At 43.3% G+C, this 23,244-nt stretch overlaps 2 protein-coding genes across 4 annotated transcripts in view; both read right to left on the reverse strand.

Annotated features, from left to right (window-relative positions):
- Positions 1-19,884, reverse strand: part of MEP1A (meprin A subunit alpha) — a 32,476-nt gene extending 12,592 nt beyond the window's left edge. For 2 of the 3 annotated variants that reach the window (XM_053380283.1, XM_053380286.1), the window contains exons 1-9: positions 19,750-19,884; positions 16,093-16,117; positions 15,947-15,994; positions 14,997-15,037; positions 14,824-14,899; positions 13,712-13,829; positions 11,046-11,221; positions 9,381-9,602; positions 9,079-9,216 (exon numbers count right to left, since the gene is read on the reverse strand). In XM_053380283.1, coding sequence (XP_053236258.1) covers positions 9,079-9,216; positions 9,381-9,602; positions 11,046-11,221; positions 13,712-13,829; positions 14,824-14,899; positions 14,997-15,037; positions 15,947-15,994; positions 16,093-16,117; positions 19,750-19,881 — 976 coding nt within the window. In that variant the 5' untranslated portion in view covers positions 19,882-19,884. Of the gene's footprint in view, positions 1-9,078; positions 9,217-9,380; positions 9,603-11,045; positions 11,222-13,711; positions 13,830-14,823; positions 14,900-14,996; positions 15,038-15,946; positions 15,995-16,092; positions 16,118-16,205; positions 16,277-19,749 lie in introns of those variants that run through there. The other variant, XM_053380284.1, reaches the window with a different exon arrangement.
- ANKRD66 (ankyrin repeat domain 66) overlaps positions 598-23,244 on the reverse strand; it is a 35,609-nt gene continuing 12,962 nt past the window's right edge. Inside the window, exon 5 of the mRNA XM_053380303.1 lies at positions 598-914. Within this exon, the coding sequence (XP_053236278.1) occupies positions 894-914 (21 nt within the window). The 3' untranslated portion in view covers positions 598-893. The remainder of the gene's footprint in view (positions 915-23,244) is intronic.

Genomic DNA, 23,244 nt, shown 5'->3' on the forward strand with positions numbered 1-23,244 from the left:
AATAAATTGATGCAAATCTGGCATCAAGGAGTCCAATTCTTTCACTTGGGGGTTGAACAGGACACTCTGCTGCTGACACAAATGTGGTCCTTCTCCAACACCACAAAAACTTCATTGCATTAAAGCTGCCAGAGTCCAGCTCCTTAAGTGGCCTCGTAGAATCATAGAATCATAGAGTTGGAAGAGACCACAAGGGCCATCGAGTCCAACCCCCTGCCAAGCAGGAAACACCATCAGAGCACTCCTGACATATGGTTGTCAAGCCTCTGCTTAAAGACCTCCAAAGAAGGAGACTCCACCACACTCCTTGGCAGCAAATTCCACTGTCGAACAGCTCTTACTGTCAGGAAGTTCTTCCTAATGTTTAGGTGGAATCTTTTTTCTTGTAGTTTGGAACCATTGCTCTGTGTCCGCTTCTCTGGAGCAGCAGAAAACAACCTTTCTCCCTCCTCTATGTGACATCCTTTTATATATTTGAACATGGCTATCATATCACCCCTTAACCTCCTCTTCTCCAGGCTAAACATGCCCAGCTCCCTTAGCCGTTCCTCATAAGGCATCGTTTCCAGGCCTTTGACCATTTTGGTTGGTTGGTGTCATCTGCAAATTTGATCAGGATGCCCTTGAGTCCATCATCCAAGTCGTTGATAAAGATGTTGAATAAGACCGGGCCCAAGACAGAACCCTGTGGCACTCCACTAGTCACTCTTCTCCAGGATGAAGAGGAACCATTGATGAGCACCCTTTGGGTTCGGTCAGTCAGCCAGTTACAAATCCACTGAGTGCTAGCATAGTCAAGACCGCATTTTACCAGCTTCTTTACAAGAATATCATGGGGCACCTTGTCAAATGCCTTGCTGAAATCAAGGTAGGCTACATCCACTGCGTTCCCTTCATCTACCAGGCTTGTAATTCTGTCAAAAAACGAGATCAGGTTAGTCTGACATGACTTATTTTTCAGAAATCCATGCTGACTATTGGTGATCACAGCATTCCTTTCTAGGTGCTCACAGACTGCTTGCTTAATGATCTGCTCCAGAATCTTCCCTGGTATTGATGTCAGACTGACTGGGCGGTAATTATTTGGGTCCTCTCTTTTCCCCTTTTTGAAAATAGGGACAACATTTGCCCTCCTCCAGTCTGCCGGGACTTCGCCTGTTCTCCAGGAATTCTCAAAGATGACTGCCAGTGGTTCTGAGATCACATCTGCCAGTTCTTTTAATACTCTTGGATGCAGTTCATCTGGCCCTGGAGACTTGAATACATCTAGACTAGCCAAGTATTCTTGTACTATCTCCTTAATTATTCTGGGCTGTGTTTCCTCTGCTGAATCATTTGCTCCAAATTCTTCAGGTCGGGCATTGTTTTCTTTATCGGAGAAGACTGAGGCAAAGAAGGCATTGAGGAGTTCAGCCCTTTCTGTGTCCCCTGTTTGCATTTCACCATCTTCACCTCTGAGTGACCCCACTGTTTCTTTGTTCTTCCTTTTGCCACGAACATACCCATAAAAGCCTTTTTTGTTGCTTTTAACCTCTCTAGCAAGCCTGAGTTCATTCTGTGCTTTAGCTTTTCTGACTTTGTGTCTACACGTGCTGGCTATTTGTTTGAATTCCTCTTTGGTGGTTTCCCCCCTTTTCCATTTTTTGTATACATCCTTTATTAATCTTAACTCAGTTAAAAGTTCTTTAGATAGCCACCCTGGCTTCTTTAGGCACCTTCCATGTTTCCGTCTCATTGGTATTGCCTGAAGTTGTGCTTTTACTATTTCCCTCTTAACAAACTCCCAGCCATCATGAACTCCCTTTCCTTTTAGTATTACTGTCCATGGGATCTCACCCAGCACTTCCCTAAGTTTTATGAAGTCGGCTTTCTTAAAGTCAAGAAATTGAGTCCTAGTATGCTTGGCTGCTCCTTTCCGCTGTATAGTAAACTTCAGAAGAGCATGATCACTCGCGCCTAATGATCCTTCCACTTCTACCCCACTAACCAGGTCATCAACATTGGTTAGGACCAGATCTAAAATGGCTGTTCCTCTTGTTGCTTCTCCCACTTTCTGGACAATGAAGTTGTCTGCAAGGCCAGTGAGGAATCTGTTTGACCTTATGCTCTTGGCTGAGTTTGACATCCAACAAATATCCGGGTAATTGAAGCCCCCCATTACTACTATCTCCCTTCCTTTTGCATGCTTGGCCATCTGTTCCAGGAAGGCATCATCTATGTCCTCCGTTTGGCTTGGGGATCTACAGTAAACTCCCACAATGAGGTCACTGTTATTCTTCTCTCCCTTAATTTTGACCCAAATGCTCTCACTTTGGCTTTGAGGTTCTAAATCTTGGATCTCTTCACAGGTATACACATCCCTGACATATAATGCCACTCCTCCTCCTTTCTTGTCTGGTCTGTTTCTCTGAAATAGATTGTATCCCTCCATTATTACATTCCAATCGTGGGACTTATCCCACCAGGTTTCAGTGATGCCTATTATGTCATATTTAGTTTGCTGTACCAAGAGCTCAAGCTCATCTTGTTTATTTCCCATGCTTTGCGCATTAGTGTATAGACATTGAAGTCCATTAATCATTCCCCCGTGTCTCTTATTTAAGGATTTTTTCCTCCCACAACTAGGTCTGCGTGCTGTTTGCTCCATTCGGTCTATGACATTTGGATGATCATCTTCATCAATTGATAGACTCCTACCTTCAGGAGCACTGTCTCCCTCCCCCACATTAGTCAGTTTAAAGCCCTCCTGATGAAGTTTCTGAGATTTTTGGCAAAAACATTCCTCCCAACCATTGTGAGGTGCAGCCCATCTTCAAGAAACTGCAGTCCGTGATCTAAGAATCCAAACCGTTCCTGTTTACACCATTTGCGAAGCCAGCTGTTCACTTCCACTATTTTTCCCTCTCTCCCTGGGCCACGTCGTTCAACTGGGAGGACAGATGAGATGACAATTTGAGCATTTAATTGCTTCAATTTCCTGCCCAGAGCCTCGTAGTCTCTTTTGATCTTCTGGAGGCTATTGCTTGCAGTGTCATTGGTTCCCACATGAACCAAGAGGAAGGGGTATTTGTCAGTGGGTTTTATGATTCCTTGCAGTCGTTCAGTTACATCTTGGATCTTAGCCCCGGGGAGACAGCACACTTCCTGAGACATCTTGTCAGGCCCACAGATCACTGCTTCTGTTCCCCTCAGTAGGGAATCCCCTATCACCACTACACGCCTCCTCTTAGGTCTGGTCGGGGTTCTTCCGTGAGCTATCCGTTCCAAGGTCGCCTGCACATTCCCTGAGGACTGACTTTGCTGCTCGTCTTCATATACCTGATTGACTGTAATGAGGGAGAGATCCTCAAATGGAGTCTGCTCTTCGCCTTCAGAATTGGCAAAGGGGGAAGAAAGAACAAAGTGAGAAATTGCTTGATTTCACTTAGATCCAAGGAGGAGAGAGACAAACTATTGAGCCTTCATTATAAGAATCCCTTGGAGATACAAGATTTGAGAATTGAAATCTTCAAAGACATTCCAAAGTATTTACTGGATTTGAGAGGTAACTACGGTGACCTAGTCCAACTGTTAAGAAGAAACAGTATCATTTTCAGGTGGGAGTTCCCTCAGGGTTTGACCTTCAATTATAAAGGGAAAAAAAGTGAAGATAAGATCAGAGGAGGACAAAGTGAGATTTGTGAACCATCACGAGGAAGACCTACAGAAAGAGATGGAAAAAGAGCTGAAGATATCAAGACCAGGAGACCTGGACATAGGGAACCTAACATCAGGCGTGGAAAAAACAGAGAAAGCATTACCACCCACTGATCAAGAACAACTGACGGGAGCAGTTGGAGGGACTGCAGAATAATAACACAATGTCTCTGCAAGCACTAAGTTGGAACATCCGGGGCCTGAATTCCCCTGACAAGAGGAAAACAATCTTTCATTTGTTGAAAAAAGAAAATTTGGACTTGATTTGCCTGCAAGAAACCCACGTGATTAGAACACATAGGAAAGTATTGATCAACAAAAGATTGGGCCAAGAATTTATCTCATCAGATAAAGTTAAGAAGAGAGGAGTGGTGATTTATGCGAAAGAAAGTTTATCCCCAAAATTTGTCCTTAAAGATGAACAAGGAAGATTTGTGGTAATTGAAATACAGGCCCAAGGAGAGAAATTTTTGATAGTAGGTGTTTATGCACCAAATGAGGGGAAATCAGAATTCTTTAAGAAATTGCATGAGACGTTGTTGGACTTTATGGATTATAACATTATAATGCTTGGAGATATGAATGGAGTGGTATCGACAAATATGGACAAGTCAGACAGACAAATAATAACAAAAGATGGAAGACTACCGAAATCTTTTTTTGAAATGACAGACAATATGGATCTAATTGATACTTGGAGAACTAAGAACCCCCTAAGTAAAGAAGGGACTTTCTTTTCTGAAGCCAAAAAGACCTGGACAAGAATTGACCAAATCTGGATAACCAGAGGAATGGCTCCAAAGATTCGAAAGGTGGAAATCTGCCCCAAAACTTGCTCTGACCATAACCCTGTGAAACTGGAAATGAAATTAACAATGACTGGCTCCTTTAGATGGAGGATGAGTGACACCTTGTTTAGAGATCCAGAAATTACTAGGAAGGCCCAAAAAATGGTGAAAGACTATTTTGAGATAAATTTGAAGACATCAGTGGAAAAAAGGGTAATCTGGGATGCAAGTAAAGCTGTGATGAGAGGATTTTTGATTCAGCAGAATGCAATAAAAAAGAGATCTCAAGAAGAGAAAAAGGGAAAGATCTTGGAAAAAATAAAAGAAGGAGAGAAGAAGCTCAGAGTTAAACCAAAGTCGCAGGAAATCTTGAGAGAGATCAAATTTTACCAAGTACAATATATGAAAATGACAAATCAGGAGATAGAATGGAAAATTAAACAGATGAGACAAAAGACTTTTGAATCTGCTAACAAATGTGGGAAATTGCTAGCATGGCAATTGAAGAAAAGACATAAGTTAAATACTGTGACTAACCTTGAAGTGAATGGAAAGAACATACAAAACCCACAGGAGATCAGAAACTGCTTCCAGAGATACTTCAAACAACTTTACACACAAGGGCCACAGACAGAGTCTAAAATTGATCAATTTCTGAAAACCAATGGATTACAAAAAATTTCTCAAGAAAATAAATTCTTGTTGAATTCTAAAATATCAGAACAAGAGGTTGAAGGTGCCATACAGACTATGCAACTGGGAAAATCTCCAGGGCCCGATGGACTAACCTCCAAATATTACAGAACTTTGAAGGACTATTTGATTCAACCACTAAAGGAGGTTTGCAACGAAATCATGGAGGGGAAAAAGGCGCCGGAGTCGTGGAAAGAAGCCTTCATCACACTTATACCTAAAACTGAGTCTGAGAAGACACAACTCAAGAACTATCGTCCCATATCCCTGCTTAATGTGGATTACAAAATTTTTGCTGATATTTTGGCTAAAAGACTTTAAAAAGTTTTAGCAGAAATGATACATAAAGACCAGGCTGGCTTTCTCCCTGGTAGACACTTGTCAGATAATATGAGAAATGTAATTAACATCTTGGAAAAGTTACAAGTGAATATTAATACAAAAGCGGTTTTGATATTCGTAGACGCGGAGAAAGCCTTTGACAATATTTCTTGGGTTTTTATGAAGAGAAATCTGCAGGGCATGGGGGTTGGACAAAATTTTGAAAATGGTATAGGTGCGATTTACTCTGAACAAAAGGCTAAACTTATAGTTAATAACATAGTGACAGAAGAATTTAAAATTGAGAAAGGGACACGACAAGGCTGCCCAATTTCCCCACTGCTCTTTATTTCGGTTCTGGAGGTTTTGCTAAATATGATAAGAAGGGACCAGCTGATTCATGGTGTCCAGGTCGGAGCAAAACAATATAAACTTAAAGCCTTTGCAGATGATCTTGTATTGACATTACAAGAGCCAGTACCTAGTACCAAAAGGGCTTTAGAATTAATCCAGGAGTTTGGTCATGTGGCAGGTTTTAAGTTAAACAAGTTAAAAACTAAGGTTTTGGAGAAAAACTTGACACCAATGGAGAGAGAGAGGTTTCAGAAAGAGACAGATCTGACATTAGTAAAAAAGGTAAAATACTTGGGGTGAATATGACTGCTAAAAATGCAAATTTATTTAAAGATAATTATAAGAAATGCTGGTCAGAAGTGAAGAAGGATTTAGAGATTTGGTCGAATTTGAAGCTTTCCTTGCTGGGTCGGATTGCTGTTATTAAGATGAATGTATTGCCGAGAATGTTGTTTTTGTTCCAATCATTACAAATCATTGACAAGATGGATTGTTTCACGAGGTGGCAAAGAGATATCTCTAGATTTGTCTGGCAGGGCAAAAAGCCCAGAATAAAATTTAAGATACTTACTGATACTAAAGACAGAGGGGGGTTTGCCCTGCCGGACTTAAAACTTTATTATGAATCAGCAGCTTTTTGCTGGTTGAAGGAATGGCTACTTCTTGAGAACACTGACATCTTAGATCTTGAAGGTTATGATAATGTATTTGGGTGGCCTGCATATTTGTGGTATGGCAAGGTTAAAGCGCATAAAGCATTCAAAAACCATATTGTCAGGAAAGCATTATTTAATGTCTGGACAAGATATAAAGACTTTTTGGAGAACAAAACCCCAAGGTGGTTATCAGCTATGGAAGCGAAAGCTATGAAAAAACTTAATATGGAGGCAAAATGGCCAAAGTATTGTGAAATTTTGGAACAGGAAGTTGACAAGCTGAAATTGCAGAGTTATGAGAAGCTCAAAGGGAAAGTGCGAGACTGGTTACATTATTTTCAAATAAGAGAGGTTTATAATCAAGATAAAAAAATTGGTTTCCAGGTGGAAAAATCAAAGCTGGAAACAGAATTGTTGGAACCCAATTCTAAGATATTGTCAAGAATGTATAATTTGCTGTTGAAATGGAGTACTGAGGAAGAAACGGTAAAATCTGCTATGATTAAATGGGCACAAGATATTGGTCATAATATTTTGTTTGCCGACTGGGAGCAGTTGTGGACCACTGGGATTAAATTTACGGCATGTAATGCCTTAAGAGAGAATATTATGAAAATGATGTATAGGTGGTACATGACCCCAGTCAAGATTGCAAAAATACACCATTTGCCCGATAATAAATGTTGGAAATGTAAGGAGATTGAAGGTACATTCTTTCACCTTTGGTGGACGTGCCCGAGGATTAAGGCTTTCTGGGAGATGATTTATAATGAAATGAAAAAGGTATTTAAGTATACTTTCGTGAAGAAACCAGAGGCCTTTCTCCTGGGCATAGTCGGCCAATTGGTGCCAAAGAAGGATAGAACTTTTTTTATGTACTCTACAGCAGCAGCAAGAATACTCATTGCAAAGTATTGGAAGACACAAGAATTACCCACCTTGGAAGAATGGCAGATGCAAGTAATCGACTTTATGGAAATGGCTGAGATGACTGGCAGAATCCGAGACCAGGGAGAAGAGTTGGTGGAAGAAGATTGGAGGAAATTTAAAACTTATTTACAGAAGTATTGTAAAATGTATGAATGCTGATGACATTGAATTAAAATGAAGGGGTTCTAGTAATAACAGATAAAAATTTGAAACTTGGGAGGTAAAATATATAAGGATAAAGTAGTAGGATACGAATTTGCTGAACTAATTGTTAAAAAGGGATATAAAAAAGGGAGGCATGAGGAAGTCAGGAAAATAAGTTAATTGAAGATGAATAATTAGAAAAGAGTGATTTGTGTTTTTCTTATTCTACTTTTTGAGTGTTGATTGTTTTTTTTGTTTTCTTGTTAAATGTTTGTATTTTATGTATTGTGAAAGTTTGTATTGTTGTGTTTTATATTTTTTTGTGTGTTCTTATTGTCCCATTTTTCTATTGTTAAACTTAATAAAATATTATTTTTTAATAAATAAATAAATAAATAAATAAATAAATAAATAAAGAACTCAGTGGGCCTGGAAAAAAAAAAAGGAGTCTGCTCTTCGTCTTGCATGCTAGGGGAGAGGACCTCAAAGCTATTGTGTATTTCTAAACAATCAGAGCGAACCCTGGGCCTCCTACTTCTTTGAGTCACGTTTCTCCATATATCTGGCTCCTGTGTTGGTGAACTAGCCTCCTTCTCAGGGGAGTCCCCTGTCTCCTCCTTGGTGGAGACGGTGTGCTCTGTTGCTTCCAAGAAGAGCTCCAGCTCTCTAATTCTTTGGAGCGTAGCTACACGTTCCTCCAGTTGCTGGACTTTGTCTTCTAAGAGAGCAATCAACATGCAATTGCTGCAGGTAAAGCTGCCTGCAACCTTTGGCAAGATGGCAAACATTGCGCAGGAACCGCAGGCGACTGCAGCTGTTCCCTCACCCTCCATCTTGAGAACGTGTCGTTGGGGGTGGCTACAGCGGTCCTCCACCCATAAAAAGTGTGAAGACAGGACAAATAACTCCCCCCCCAAAAAAACCTAGGTCTCCCCCAACAAACGTTTGAGACTAGCTCCCTTAAATCTAAAAGATGGATCAAACTGCAAGCTCTGATAAGCTCCTCCCACAGCTAATCACCTGCCTCAACAGAAGCCCTGCCCCCTCTGACCTTTGCACAGGGAGAGCAGCTAATCAGCCACAAGAAACTCACACAAGAAAACCCTTTTTCTTCAGCTGCTGCCCTGCAAGCTCGTTCAATTCCCTTTCACTTGAATGATGAACACAACAAATCTAGGATCATAGAAGTGCAGAACTGGAAGCAATTGCTCCTGTTGCAAATGCTCCTTACGTTAGTTTTGCACACTTTAATTGACTAGTCTCAGACTATTCTTAGAAGTATAAAATGTAACTACTGGAACCGCTGTCTGGATTAAAGACTCATTTGGCATGTCTTCCACTTCACTTTGGGCCAAGATGATTGGAAGCTCAGGAAAATGGCAAAGCCAAGAGTTGTGACAGACTTTCCACTGAGTCAACAGGAGATAACACAGTGATCAAATCAAGAAGCAAAGAACTGGTCCCATGAAAGAAGGAGGGGATTGTCCCCAGTTTACCTTTGCAGCGTCCAGAGAGGGTATGGTCTTGGCCACTCTTCTTACGAATCCAGTTGGTATCTCCCCTGGTTTTCTCAACCAGGCCACATATATCAGCTGATTCAAAATCACATTGGTCCAAAAGGGTGACAGTTCTCGCTGGGGCAGGAATGAGGGGAGAGTAAAAATACAGAAAGAAATACTTAAAAACTAAAGAGAAGTGCCTTTCCCATTTCCATTTAACAAAACCATTTAATCAGTTTTATTCAAAGGCAATGGATTCAGTTTCACTCTGCAAACTTCACTCTCTCATCATGACTTACTGCAGTTGTACATTTGATTGAGTCTTTCCAGGTCAGAAGCGCTGAAATCCAAGCGCTGGCCAATAATGTTATTAAATTCTGGTATTTTCGTAGTAATTGTTTTTAAGCTTTCATTTTTACTAAATGAAGATGGACCATAGTGCATGATGGACTCGTAATCATAAGGAGTATTAAAGTCTGTTATATCGTCATCATCCGCTTTCTTAAAGTTGTACTCTTGATCTGCATGCAGAATAAACACCACACAGTTACTTTCTGGAAGTGCTAGCAAAGGGCTTGCAAAGTTCTTTCTGATATTTAGTCAGAATCTCCTTCCTTGTCACTGGAAGCCATTGTTGGGTCCTACCCTCCAGAGCAGGAGAAAACAAGCCTTCATTTTGATCTATAATGTATCTTTCCTTACACACCTTGCTCAAATACAAACCAGGTTTAAATGTCTGTCTCTTCAGGTAGAGGCATGGGCAAAGTCAAGATTTGGGGGGGGGGGGCAGAACCAAGCTATCTGTGACACAGTTGGTCAGTTAGTTAAATATTTTTATTTATTTACTTGATTTGCTTATTTTCAGCTGTAAGCCACCTTGAGTCCTGACAGGGAAAAAGGCGAGGTGTAAATAAACAGTATTTTGAAACAGGGACAGCCAACATGGTGCCCTCCAGCTGCTGTGGGCTACAACTCCCATGGTGGCCAATAGCCAGGAATTAAAAATATGGATCACTTACTTTTCAATAATGATTCCAGGATAATGAAAAGCTGTCATTTTTAATTGTCACTAGCCAAGACATGAATGTACTTTAATTAAGCTAAATGGGATTAATTGTGTTGCAAATGTCAGACTGTTCTTCTTGCTAATACTACTACTACTACTACTACTACTACTACTAATAATAATAATAATAATAATTGTATACCACTCTTCATCTGAAGATCCCAGGGCCACTCAATTTTGTTTTTAATTTAATTTTTGGTAATTGGTTATGGCTAATGACTAAACTTTAAAAAAACAATTGACCTTGAAAGTAACAAATTAGTTCTTGAAAACATGTGCATCATACATATATAATAATCAGAGAATTGGGATTGTCTGTTGAGTTACACTTAGTAGAAAGCCTGGTTTTGTGGGCATATAATGTGTGAATATTACAGTATATTTAGGGATATGTGAAATTAAAGGCATTTACAAAATATTTAATATTGTATTTTTACATTGTTGTAACCCATCTTGGGTAATAATAATAATAATAATAATACCACTTAGGTAGATGGACAATTGTAAAGCCATTTCAGTAGCTTCAAATTTCTTGACAATAAACCATTTCAATTGTTCTAACTCAGGCATAGGCCCTCCTGATGTTTTGGGACTACAACTCCCATGACCCCTAGCTGACAGGACCAGTGGTCAGGGATGATGGGAGTTGTAGTCCCAAAAACATCGGGAGGGCCAAGTTTGCCTATGCCTGTTCTAACTGCTGAGCATGCATATGCATATTCTCTTGAATGAATGTTTCGTATAAGGCAGAGGAATAATACATAGCACCAGAGGCGAGATCAATCACCCATCTGTTCTCTAAAGTCCTTTCCCCCATTTCCCCTGGCATCCGCAGGAGGAGAAACAAGGCAGCTGCAATGTCCACATCCCAACTCATTTCAAGGGCCTGAACACCAACCTGGAAGCACGTGATCCCACCAGATCTCGACATAATCATCTCGGTCTGCCCGTGTCTGCTCATGGATACGTCCCAAAGCATGTAAGATCTCATGAGATATGATGCCTTTGGTGTCACATCCTGCACCAACAGAAAGGTTCTGGCCTCCTTTTACATCTCCAATTTTAGACCAACATCTGAAAAACGCAAATGAAAAGTAAAGGTGCTTGACAGGGATAAACTTTCAGCTTTTCATTTTGGACAACACTCTTTATATGTGGAAACCAATAACAATTTGTAACTATTTTTGACTACACCTTTTAAATTAATTTTAATTATTCCTTTGCCTTTCCGTTCCCTCTTCTTTTTGTATTCAGCATTCATAGGGCCAAACTGCATGTAAAATACAGTTTTTAAAAGAAAAGAAAACAAAATAAATAGTGATGGGCTGTATCAAGGCCAGCTCCTGTCATCTGGTTTTGTTGAATCATAGAATTGTAGGGCAGGACATGGGTTCCAGGGTCATCTAGACCAACCCCCTGCAATACAGATGCAGTGGCTCAATAGCCTCTGACATGCGGAGCCCTGTTTGGCCGGATCCAGCAGCCAGACTCTTCCCATGTTCCTTATTCCTCTGGACCACACTTCCTCCCACCATCCGCACGTCCCCTTCATAGCAAAGTCTCTGAAGAGGTGGAGAGTCCTCCTTATGTCCTCTGCAAACTCACTCTCTGGCCCTCCTTCTGCCTCTGCCTCTGGCCTTTTATCATTCCTCTCCATTTCTCTTTTTCCATGAGGCTGTGAGCGCACAAGATCCACCCCACCCCCAACACATTCACCTTATCTGCACAACTAGAAAGGTGATGATACAGCTGGAAATCTTCATTCCACACAAGGCTAGAGGCAGAGGAGGGAGGACCAAACCAGGTTCAGGAAGGTGGAAGGAAGTACAGGAAGAGGCTTTTCTGTTGTGTTCTGGTGCAGCGTCTCAGGGATCAAGCCAGCATCACCAACCAAAGCACAGCTACCTTTCAGATTTCGCACTTCTCCAAATTTTGTGATGCCCTTCACCAGACAGAAAATGCTTTTGTATATGAGGGGGAAGAGCACACAAAAAAGCAAATACGGGTGAAAATATCATTCAAGCAGCTTTATAGCGGGGGCTGGGGGGGGCTGCTTGCAAAAGTGCCTCTATTAGACAAAGTTACATACAAAAAGTGTACAAATTTTCATGCGACTTTAACAAACAAACAACCTCGCTGCTGAAGTTAGATGAATTGAGAGAAAATGAAATTCACAGGTTGCCTATCTCTACAAGATTGTCCAAACAAGAGAGTACTTGAGCAATGATTCACAGCCAAGATTTCATAAGCTTCCATCGCTTTGGAAGAAACTAGAACAATGTGATTCACTGCCCCTTACCTACCGTATTTTTCCCTCTATTACACGCAGATTTTTTCTCCTAAAAAGTAAGGGGAAATGTCTGTGCGTGTTATTGAGCGAATGTGTGGTCCCTGGAGCTGACAAGCGCGAGTGAAGGCAAAAATCAGGCAAATATCAAAACGTCCGGAGAAGGGAGGAAAGCTGCTGCTTTCCTGCATTCTGCCTCAGGGTCTTACTGCCCACCCGCTTCTGTTTCCTTACTGTGTTTGCTCAAACGGAACAAAGAGCAGAGAAAACCCCTCCCCTCCAGGCAAGCAGAGGGTCCTAATTCCTCTCCGTGCGTCTGGGACTCGAAGGCAACATGCAGGTTGGGGGGGGAGAGAGAGAGAGAGAGCTGGCTGGCTTGTGGGGGGGGGGGACTTTTGCCTTCCTTTCCTTCCTCCGGTAAAACCCCTCTCCTGCATTCTTAGCCAGCTGCTTCTCTGCACACCCCTCTCCTTGTCGCTTCTATGTTTTTCCTTCCCTCCCTACTTAAAACGTGGTTCCAATCACGGATCCACATGGATCCTCAGGATCTTTGCATTGAGTCACCCCAAATTCACCATCAGATCACATAGCAATGATCTGATGCAAAAACAGGGCTGCAATGGTGCAAAAACATGGTTATAAAGCACGGATCCACATGGATCCTCAGGATCTTTGCATTGGGTCACCCCAAATTCACCATCAGATCACATAGCATGTCCATGGCTACAGCCTGCACCAAAAAAATCATGCACCCACTGTTGCCTGGGGCTGCAATGGTGCAAAAACGTGGTTACAAAGCACGGATCCACATGGATCCTCAGGATCTTTGCATTGGGTCACCCCAAATTCACCATCAGATCACATAGCATGTCCATGGCTACAGCCTGCACCAAAAAAATCACGCACCCACTGTTGCCTGGGGCTGCAATGGTGCAAAAACGTGGTTACAAAGCACGGATCCACATGGATCCTCAGGATCTTTGCATTGGGCTACCCCAAACTCACCGTCAAATCACATGTCTGTGGCCGCAGCATGAAGCACAAAAATGATACATCCACTGTTTCATTCAGAATTTTTTTTTCTTGTTTTCCTCCTCTAAAAACTATGTGTGTGTTATGGTCGGGTGCGTGTTATAGAGCGAAAAATACGGTAAATGTCTCTGGAAAATGAGGTGACCATTCTGTGGTTTTATGGCAGTGCAACCTTTGAATAAATGCGTTTTTAATTTTAAAAATTAAAAAAGAAAAACCCCAAGCACCAATGTGCTTTTACTTACCCTTTTAACTTCTGAAATATTATATATGACTGCTCCCCATTATATGGTTTGAAATCCACACAGGATTTTAACTGGAATCCTTCAAGTGTTCTAAGAATTACCCCTTTGGCATTCAGATCTTTTAAAAAAAGCAGTTCATGAGAAATCAGTTTTGCCACTATCAATCAATCAATCATTTTTATTGTTTATAGCCAATGGCCATCACAATACAATATGAGCACAAATCACACAGGTACAAAACAAAAGACATTACATGCACCAGACCAGGACAAATCTACACTAGCTTTATCTTTCTGAAAACTGAAAGGAATGGCCTTAGCTCAGGAGCAGGGCATGTGCTTGGAATGCAGAAGGTCCCAGGCCCAACCCCAAGTGGCATCCCCAGGTGGGGATGAGGCCCACTGCCTGAAAGCTGGGGGAGCCATTGCTGCCACTCAGTGTGCAATACTGAGCTCAATGGACCTGCCTAGGACAGGGGTCGGCAAGGTTTACCTTGCCTGAGACGGATCGGTCCCATGGAGATCCCTCTGTGGACTGGATCGGGCTGGATCGCATGCGCGCACGCACAAGCAAGTGTGCCCGTGATTTCTGGCGCTGCAGAAGTGAGTCCCCACTGCACCAGTTTAGCGCAGCGGGCGGCTTGGTTCTGGGGTGGCTTGTGGGCCGGTTAAACGGCCTCCATGGGCTGCTTCCGGCCCATGGGCTGCACGTTGCCGATCCCTGGCCTAGGATGTGAGGCAGCTCCCCATGTTCCTATGATTACTGCAGCTTAAAGAGGGACATCAGATTACCTTTACGTAAAAGGCAGGGAATTGTTCAGAGGAACTGCTTAACAGGTTGGGTTATGTATTTGTGCAGGTACAGGGATCTTCTGAGTCATAGAATAAAAGGATTATAGTGTTGGAAAGGACCCCAAGAGTCATCTAGTCCAACCCCCTGTGCAATGTAGGAGGCACAGCTAGAGGAATCACAACAGGAATCACAACTGCTTGGCAGGGGGTTGGACTCGATGGCCCTTGTGGTCTCTTCCAACTCTATGATTCTATGATTCTTTGATTCTAGGATCAGATTTTAACCTCAGCAGTATTGTAGTGATACAAAGGTTGTATTACCAAGGCTGTCACCCAGAATGAATGGAATAGGGAACTGCCATCGGTAAGCCTCATCTTTGATCGCACTACGGCTTCTCTATTGAAAATGGAGAAAGGTTAAGATTAGATGCTTTACCTTTGGGCACAGAAATAAGAAGAAAAAATGTATGACCTAAAACAACAACAACACTTACAGGCAGTACAATATCCCCCTGGAAGAGGGTGAGTCCAGCAGCTAGAAGAAAATTTAAAAAAGATGGCATAATCAAAATGCAAAAGATGATTCATCAGATATTTAAAATAATGTGTTCACTCTTTGAATATGCTTACTATAAAGACTCACAACATGACTATCAATTCTATTCAAAGCGCACCAAACTAATATCTGCAACATGGCCATATGCGTTTAGCAACACCACTCTAAATTCGCTTATGGCTTCTAACGGGGCCTCTCCTCCTTCCTAGACAACCTTCCCTGCCAGGTCCTGACTGCTTCGCATTTCCTTCCAAAAAGAAAGTCTTAACTGGAAATGCCATTTCTGTGCGTGTTCATAATCTTCATTTCCTACTCAGAGTACCACTCTTCCTTTCAAAGGTAAGTGGTTTTGCTTTGTTTTGTTTTGTTTTGATTTTGCTTAAGAAGGGGGTGTGGGAAACACACACACACACACACACACACACACACACACAACTTTTGTTGAAAAGCTCAAAAATATTTGAAGTTTTTTTAAAACTTGGGAGAAAAGAAACACATTCAGAGGAGAGCTGAAAGGAGTTAACCCACGGCTAAAAGAAAATGTCCACTAGGTAAACTTCTTGAATTCTGTTGAGAATATTCCCTTTGGATTCTTTTCAAAGTTTTATCCGAACAGTTAAATTATCTCTTGGCCAGCAAGAACATTTATCCAAGGGGCAGGGAGAGAATACGGTTTCAACTCTTGGATCTTGGGAGTGTCACCCCAACACACACATCAAACTGCACACCACAAACCCACAACACCATAAAATGCAATGTTCTTGATGCCAAAGAAAGGAGCTGAGCAAAGTGCCAAAATGTTCACAGAGCCCACTTTATTTGAAAAAGAAAAGTTTTTTGGGTTGGGAGTATGTTTATCCAAGTGTTAACTGTCTCACTGCAACCCACCTGAATTTATTTCAGGGATGTCCTTTCTCAGTTCACCAGCATCAGCATCTAATCAATAGAAGCAATAATATTAAGTTTCAGACACAAAGAGAAAACAAATAAAAAATGTTTTACTTTGAGCATCTTAATGAGTTCCAGCACCTTACCATCATCCGGTAGTAAGCGGTCGACCTAAAAAAGAAGGAAAATTATTCCTTGTGTTTAGCAATCACCGAAAGAGGCAACGAAGAGGGAGGAGTGTCGCTGGATCGAAACTTACTGAAAATGAGGTGCAATGTGCAAAAAGCACAGTGAGACTGAAAAACTGGAAAGCTGTACTAGAAGCCATGGCAGAAATCCCTTCTTGTCAATGCACAAAGCAGCTTGTCGCAGAAACATTTTAAATGAGGCTTGGAGCTTATCCTCCCACCCCTCATTGAACGTTAACAAAACCAGAGGCAGAAACATCTCAGCAAAGCAGCTGAGATGTCAAGGCTTCTCTGCGCTGCTTTGCAGAACCTAGGTGAGGTATGCTAAAAGCAAGCAGAGTTCAGTTAGAATCCATCCTGAAAAAGCCAGCCAAAATATGTTCTGACTATTGCTGCCATTTGCCTGCCTGTCAGTCCCTATTCCACAAAATCAATGGAATTAAAATCTTGTTTTATAGAAGAGAATCTCCTACAAAAAGACTCTGATTACAGCGGTCCTCTTTCACAGAATCATAGAATCGTAGAGTTGGAAGGGACCCTGAGGATCATCTAGTCCACCCATGTTAGTAAGTAATAGTGAGTTCAAAGAAGCTAATGAGGACCTTTTAGATGCATGTATAGTTATTGGCTGCCTGGTGCGCTTTACTTGTTTCATTTTGAACTTCTTGCAAAATCAAAATTCAATTAATATTTTAATTACAACACAGAAGCAAACAGAATCCTATGACTATAAGATTAAATCTGAACTCAGTGTCCATTGCCGACCTCCAGTGCACTAGATGTCCTGTGAAATGTGATTAAACTGGCTGAGTGGGCAGAGCGTCCCACACATTATGTCAGCGAGTTCCTTCTTGATAGTAGGAGAGGGACTAACAGAGAGAACAATCTCCTCAGGGAGCTTGTTAATAACTACCCTGGAGCTTAAAATCAGGCTCCATTAACCACAGTGCTAAATATATAGTCCAGCTTGGGGTTTTGCTTTCCTTTATGTATCTTCAGGTTCCTGATATTCCTCTGAAATACTTTCTCGGGGCTCAGTGCCTCGACTGTGGGCCCTTCTGCATCCATTGTGCACCTTCCTTCTCCTTAAAAAGTAACAGGAACACGCCGCGGTGCTGCCTGCATTTCTCTCCCTCTCTCTTCCCCGACAACAAGACATTGTTGAGTGATTTGTCCATCGGGGGTGGGGGGTCTTTGAAGACACCCATATCTCTATACTTGGGAGTCTGTGGGATCTTGCTATTTCCCCCTGTAATTGATGCATCCTAGCTAGGCTCAAGATTCTGAAAATCAGAAAATCACAGTGACAGTGGGTGTGAAAGTGCCCCATCTGCTCAAGGTTGCACGCTAACATCACAGGCAGCATCTAGCAAGTTAGTTGAATGACTAACAATTAAGGCCGGCATAATACATGCAAGTCCTGCTATCCAAACTCTTGTTGTACGAAACCTTGCCATACAGATATCCAAACAGTCGGACCTGTGTGTGTAAAAGAATAAGAGCCTTAACAACCTTTTTGTGTATTGCGGGTCCACAGCAGCCAATCTTCCAGAAACCAGAAGGGAAGGGGGAGGAAGGGGGTGGAGAGATTGGATCAATAATGCAACATTTTTTTCCTCCCTTGTCTGCCTTTTTGAAGGTTACAGAGGGTTTTCCCAATGTTTCTTTTGTCATCTTGGGGTTAAAATTCTGTGGTCAGGAATGCATTATAAATTTTCCCATAGGAATCAATGGAAATCATTACCTAACAATTTCCTGAGAATGCATTGTGTTCAGATAGTGGGATCTGCATGCACTGTATTTTTAGAGCACTGAGGCTGATCTGAATGTATCATTGCTGAAACATGACATACCACAAACCTCTGCTTTAAAACCTCCATGGAGGTCCACCACCTCTCCTCGAAGTCAAGCAGTTCTTACTGTGAGAAAGTTCTTCCTCCATGTGACAGCCTTTTAGATATCTGAAGATGGCTCTCATATCTCCTCTCAGCCTCCTCTTTCCCAGGCTACACATGCGCAGCATCCTCAACCGTTCCTCAAAAGGCTTGCTTTCCAGACCCTTGACCATCTTGATGGTCCTCCTCTGCACACTTTCCAGCTTGTCAACATCCTTCCAAAATTGTGGCACCCAGAATTGGACACAGTATTCCAGGTGTGGTCTGGAATAGAGTGGTACTCCAAACTGCAGGAGGCAGTGGAAGACAGGAGGGCCTGGCGTGCTCTGGTCCAGGGGGTCACAAAGAGGCGGACACGACTAAACGACTAAACAACAACAACATATCTTGAAAGCTTATATTTAGTTGATCTTTAAGGTGGCACTGGAATTATTTAAAAAGATTTTTTCATCTTTCATCTTGTTATTTATTATGACTATGTCAGATCAACACAGCTATCCACCTGAATCATCCTCCCTGGGTTCTTCTCCTGCATGAGCAGGAGGAACAGGCAAGGGAGGCAGAACTAGTAAGGCCAGAGGTGACCCCCGAGGCTGAGTGGCCACAGGAACCAGACCCATGACTGAGCAGACCAGCAGCCCCCGACCAAAAGGCCCCGTCGCAGCCGGCAGCGCCAGAACGAGAGCCAGAACCAGAAACCCCCGCCAAGGGACACCCCTGACCACAACGCATATGTAGGCACCCGGCGTACCTTGGTGACTATGAATGCTAACCTCCCGGGTGCCAGGGGAACATAGAGGGGAGGGGTGTTATGGACTGAGCTTGGATCCTAGAACAAGAGGCAGGTAGGATCCTAGAATGCAACACCTGACTGGCCTGCAGGAGAAGACCAATCAGGCTCCAGGAGGGAAGCAGAATCAGCCAATCAGAAGGAACCCATTGTGTAAATAATGTTTATAAAGCCTGAGGTGGGGGGGGGGCATGCATTCACTGTTTTAGGAGCTGCAATAAAGAGCATGAAATCACTGTGCAACTGAGTATATTTCACCCTCCCTTAAAAAATCCTGCCTACTTCGATGCCTGCTACTAACAGTTTTTTTCCTTGCCATATTTTCCTCTTGCTCTATATAGTAATTAGAATTTGTTACTCAGGATTTGAATGTAGAGCGGATAAATTAAACTTTTGAACATCACACTTTCTGGTTGCTCAGCAATTTTTGTTCTCACGAACTTGCTTTGAACCTGCAAATCTGTTTTGGATGCTGGAAGGGATCGGTGGGGGAAGCCTGTTTTTTGGGGGGGCACTGGCGGAGGAAGAGGAGTGCGGGGGGGGGGTGGCAGTGGCGTAGCGTGGGTTGTCAGCACCCGGGGCAAGGCAAGTAATTTGCGCCCCCTAACCCGTGGATTTGCGCCTCCTAACCCGTGGATTTGCGCCCCCTAACCCTAACCCCCAGATGTTGCGCCCGGTGCGGCCGGCCCCCCCCTGCACCCCCACGCTACGCCACTGGGGGGTCGGGCACCCCGGACCAGCAGCGCGAACCCGGCCGGGCGCCATCGCGGCTGCCCCCCCCCCGGCGGGGGCTCCTCTGGAAAAGAGAGCTCGGCCTCTGCGAATCTCCCAGGGTCTCTGCAAAGGGTTCCTGCGCAATTTCAGAACACGCGCCGTACGTTGGTGTTCTTTGTTTCGAGCTTCTTCCGTGCCCCCCCGGCAACGACTAACCTTTCCTTCCCCCCTTCCTCTCTTCTGCAGCCTTGCTTTGGCTCCCCCCACCCCGCTCTGCGCATCTCCTGCATCTTCTTCCTCCCGCACAAGGAAGCGACGAAGCACGCGGCTCCCTTTCCGCGCAGGCATGAAGCCCCCTCCGTCCCTCGCTCCCTCCCCTGCGATGCTTCCAACTCTTCCTCTCCCCGGATCCCACCTTCAGCTGCCTCCCCATCATCGTGCCTCCCACTCTTCCTTTGGGGCCGCCCCTCGCACCCCTTTCCCGTCTCTGCTCCTCCTCGCTTTCCTCCATTCTCCCTGCACTCCGATCAGCCCCATTTCTGTGCCTTTCCCTCTCTCTGGCTCAGAGCCCCTGGGGCGCATAGACGCCCTTCATCTCCCCCAGCCCCTTGCCTCCTTCCTCCTCCTTTTCCCGAGTCCCCCTTGTGTGCAGATGCCCCATTTCCACCCCGCCTCTTCATTCCGTTCTTTGTGCGCACTCCCAGGCGGATACATGTTGCTGTAGCTTTAAAATTAACAAACTCTTCCAGGTGATACGGAAGGGGGGGGCATGTCTTCTTCACCTTCTTCTTCAATACAATATATCCACAATATATCCATTTATTTCCGAATCCAATTGTCAATGTCAAAAGGGACTAAAATCTATAAAATTCATAGAAAATCAACTGTAACACCGATTTTCTTGCTTTCGGTGCCAATTTGCTCAGTTTCTCTAGGACTCCATGACACCTCCAGTGTCCTCCATAATCCCTCAAGCGAGGTGTCACGTACACTCAGGAAGACCCTAATCTTCTCTAATCACCCTGCCAAGCCCTTCCTCCGGGCAGTGCCAGGTGGCAGACTATGCATACCTGGACTATTGTCCTCTCATCACCGGTACTCAGGATGTACTTATCTGTGCATATCTCCAGCTCTGCATATTCCCCCCTCCCTCCTCCATATGTTAATCCTGGGTAACCCAACCTCTTCTTAATGTATTCATGATGTAACCGTGATGTATTTTGCACTGTATCCAGGGACATGGAGGGAAGTTTTAAAAGTTCATGTCACCCCTTCCTCAGGGTTCAATCTCGCCTTGAACCTGTTGCGCAATAAACTTGGATCTTCTGCATCTTGCTCCTGTCTCCGGCTGAGCTCATTTTCCTCCGCAGGGACAGAGCAGCCTCGCACCCAGATTTTACCGTAACACGGGCAGGGCTGTTGGCTTCTTCAGTTTGAGAAAGTTCAGTTCAGTTGATGGGCATTGTATGTGTATGAGTGTGTGCTTGTTAATAAAACAGATATTTTAAATTACTACATTGAATCTGGAATTTCTCATGGAAGACGACACATGGAACCAAAAGTGGAATACACTGCGGGAAGGTATGATGGAAGAAGAATAACAGCCACCCCCCCCCCTTTTTAGAAGTGTTTTCAAATATTTTCAGGTTTCAGAAGCTGCCCTGGATAAAACATGTTCCCATTCAGACTTCCTCTGGCTTCCGCTGGATGTTGGAAGCTGCCCTAATCTGTGCACAAAAATGCCATCTGAAAGGCAGCCTGAGCTGCACCACTACCCGGCAGCAAATCTAAGCAAATTAAACTTGTGACTGTAATGGAATATTTCCCACATTTACATGCGTAGTGATGCTAAATGTGGACTAAGAAAACAAATATTCACTCATACAAATACTATAAATATTGTTTTCCATACCCAGCCTACTGGGGAAAAGCGTTATCACTGGATATTTCTTCTGTTCTGTTCTGATGTTGATTTAGGAAATTTGGAACAATAGGGGGAAATGTATCACTATACACTGGTCACAACACAATAAACATTTCTGCAATTTCTAAGGTGAAAGGGGATGCCCAGATGCTTTTCTCATATTTATACTGCTGTCAAACCAGATGTCCCCTATCCTATAGTTGTCTGTCTGATTATTCCTGCCTAAGTGTAGAATCTACATTTGCCCCTATTACAATTCATTTTGTTTCGTTTGGGCCCAGTTCTCCAAACTGTTAAGGTCATCTGTCTTCAGTGGCATCTGTCTTCAGCATCATCTGTCTTCAGTGGCATTAGCTACCCCTCCCAGTTTGGAGTCCTCCACAAATTGTACGACTATCTCCTCAATTCCTTCATAAAGAGAATCCTGCACTTGTCCCTTTCATCCAGGATAATGAAGAACCATCGGTGAACACTTTTGGGGTTGTGCCAGTCAACCAGCTACAAATCCACTTAATAGCAACCTCATCTAGCCTGCATTTTATCAGCTTCTCCACAAGAATATCATGTGGGAGCTTTGTTGAAAGCCTTTTTGAAGTCAAGATACTCCACAGCATTCCCTTGATCCACCAAGCTTGTAACTCTATCCAAAAAACAAATAAAAGTAGTCTGGCATGACTTGTTTTGAAAAACCCATGTTGGGTCCTCGAAATCACAGCATCCTTTTCTAAGTGCTCACAGACAGATTATTTAATGATGACTTCAAGGAACTTCCCTGAAATTGACATCAACCTGTAGCTGTTTAGGTCCTCTTTCCTTCTGCCTGTGACAGAGAGCAGTTCCAACTCAGAGGCCGAAGCATACACGGAGCCTGCCTCTCCTACTATGACAAGCTCCGCTCCCCCCTTATCTCCAAGGGCATGCAGTATGGTGGTCAGGTGGGATTGCTATGAGGAATTATGAAAAATGCAGCACGCCATTGTGTCGGCGATGAAAGCATTGCTTGAATGGGCTTGAGTCATTGACAATAATTTCTGATCAAATCCCACAAGCCTCTGCACCTCTGCCATTTTCTTTCTCTCTGCCTGACAGTCATGTATAGAGCATTTTACACAGACCAGTTGCTTCACCAGGCATCCTCAGTACATAAGATAGGAGATAGCTTTGATGTAGCTTTTGTTAGTTTTGTTAATCTTAGGGCCAGGAAATAGAGTTTCACATGGAGGTGATAAAAATGCCTGACTTTCCTTGTCATCCTTCCTTTCCTGTTTACTGCCTGTTTATGACCTCTGGGGTTTACTAAATGCATTTCTCATTGGTTCCTGTTTATTTTAGCTTAACCATGTATGTATGTATGCATGCTCAAGTAGGAAATTAGTTCATTGTAGTTAAAAGGATTTCTCTGATCTAACTTTGTCCCACGTGGTAATTTTTTGAAATGCTCAGAGGAAACCTGATGGGTTCTTACAAACTCTGTGTCAAAAGTTCTTTTGTTAATAAAAGGGACCTGGGCCAGGGTGTGGCAGATTATTATTGGCACTTCCTCCCAGAGTCTTGCTGGCCAAGCCTCGTGTGTATTTTATTAATCATGGTCCAGTCCTTCCTTTACCTTCAGAACACAATAATACAGAGTGATGTGTAGAGCGGAACAGAGAGCCCTGTCCACAGTTGGAGACTGCTTGGGAAACAGCCAGCGGAGGGGGGTGAAAGTGGGAGCAGTCAGTCCTGGCAACTGCTCTATTGGGACAAGACTGAGTGAGAAGTGTGGCTGAGCTGTATGCCATTTCCTT

Source organism: Podarcis raffonei, chromosome 3 (genome assembly GCF_027172205.1).
Source record: "Podarcis raffonei isolate rPodRaf1 chromosome 3, rPodRaf1.pri, whole genome shotgun sequence".
NCBI classification, from domain to species: Eukaryota; Metazoa; Chordata; class Lepidosauria; order Squamata; family Lacertidae; genus Podarcis; species Podarcis raffonei.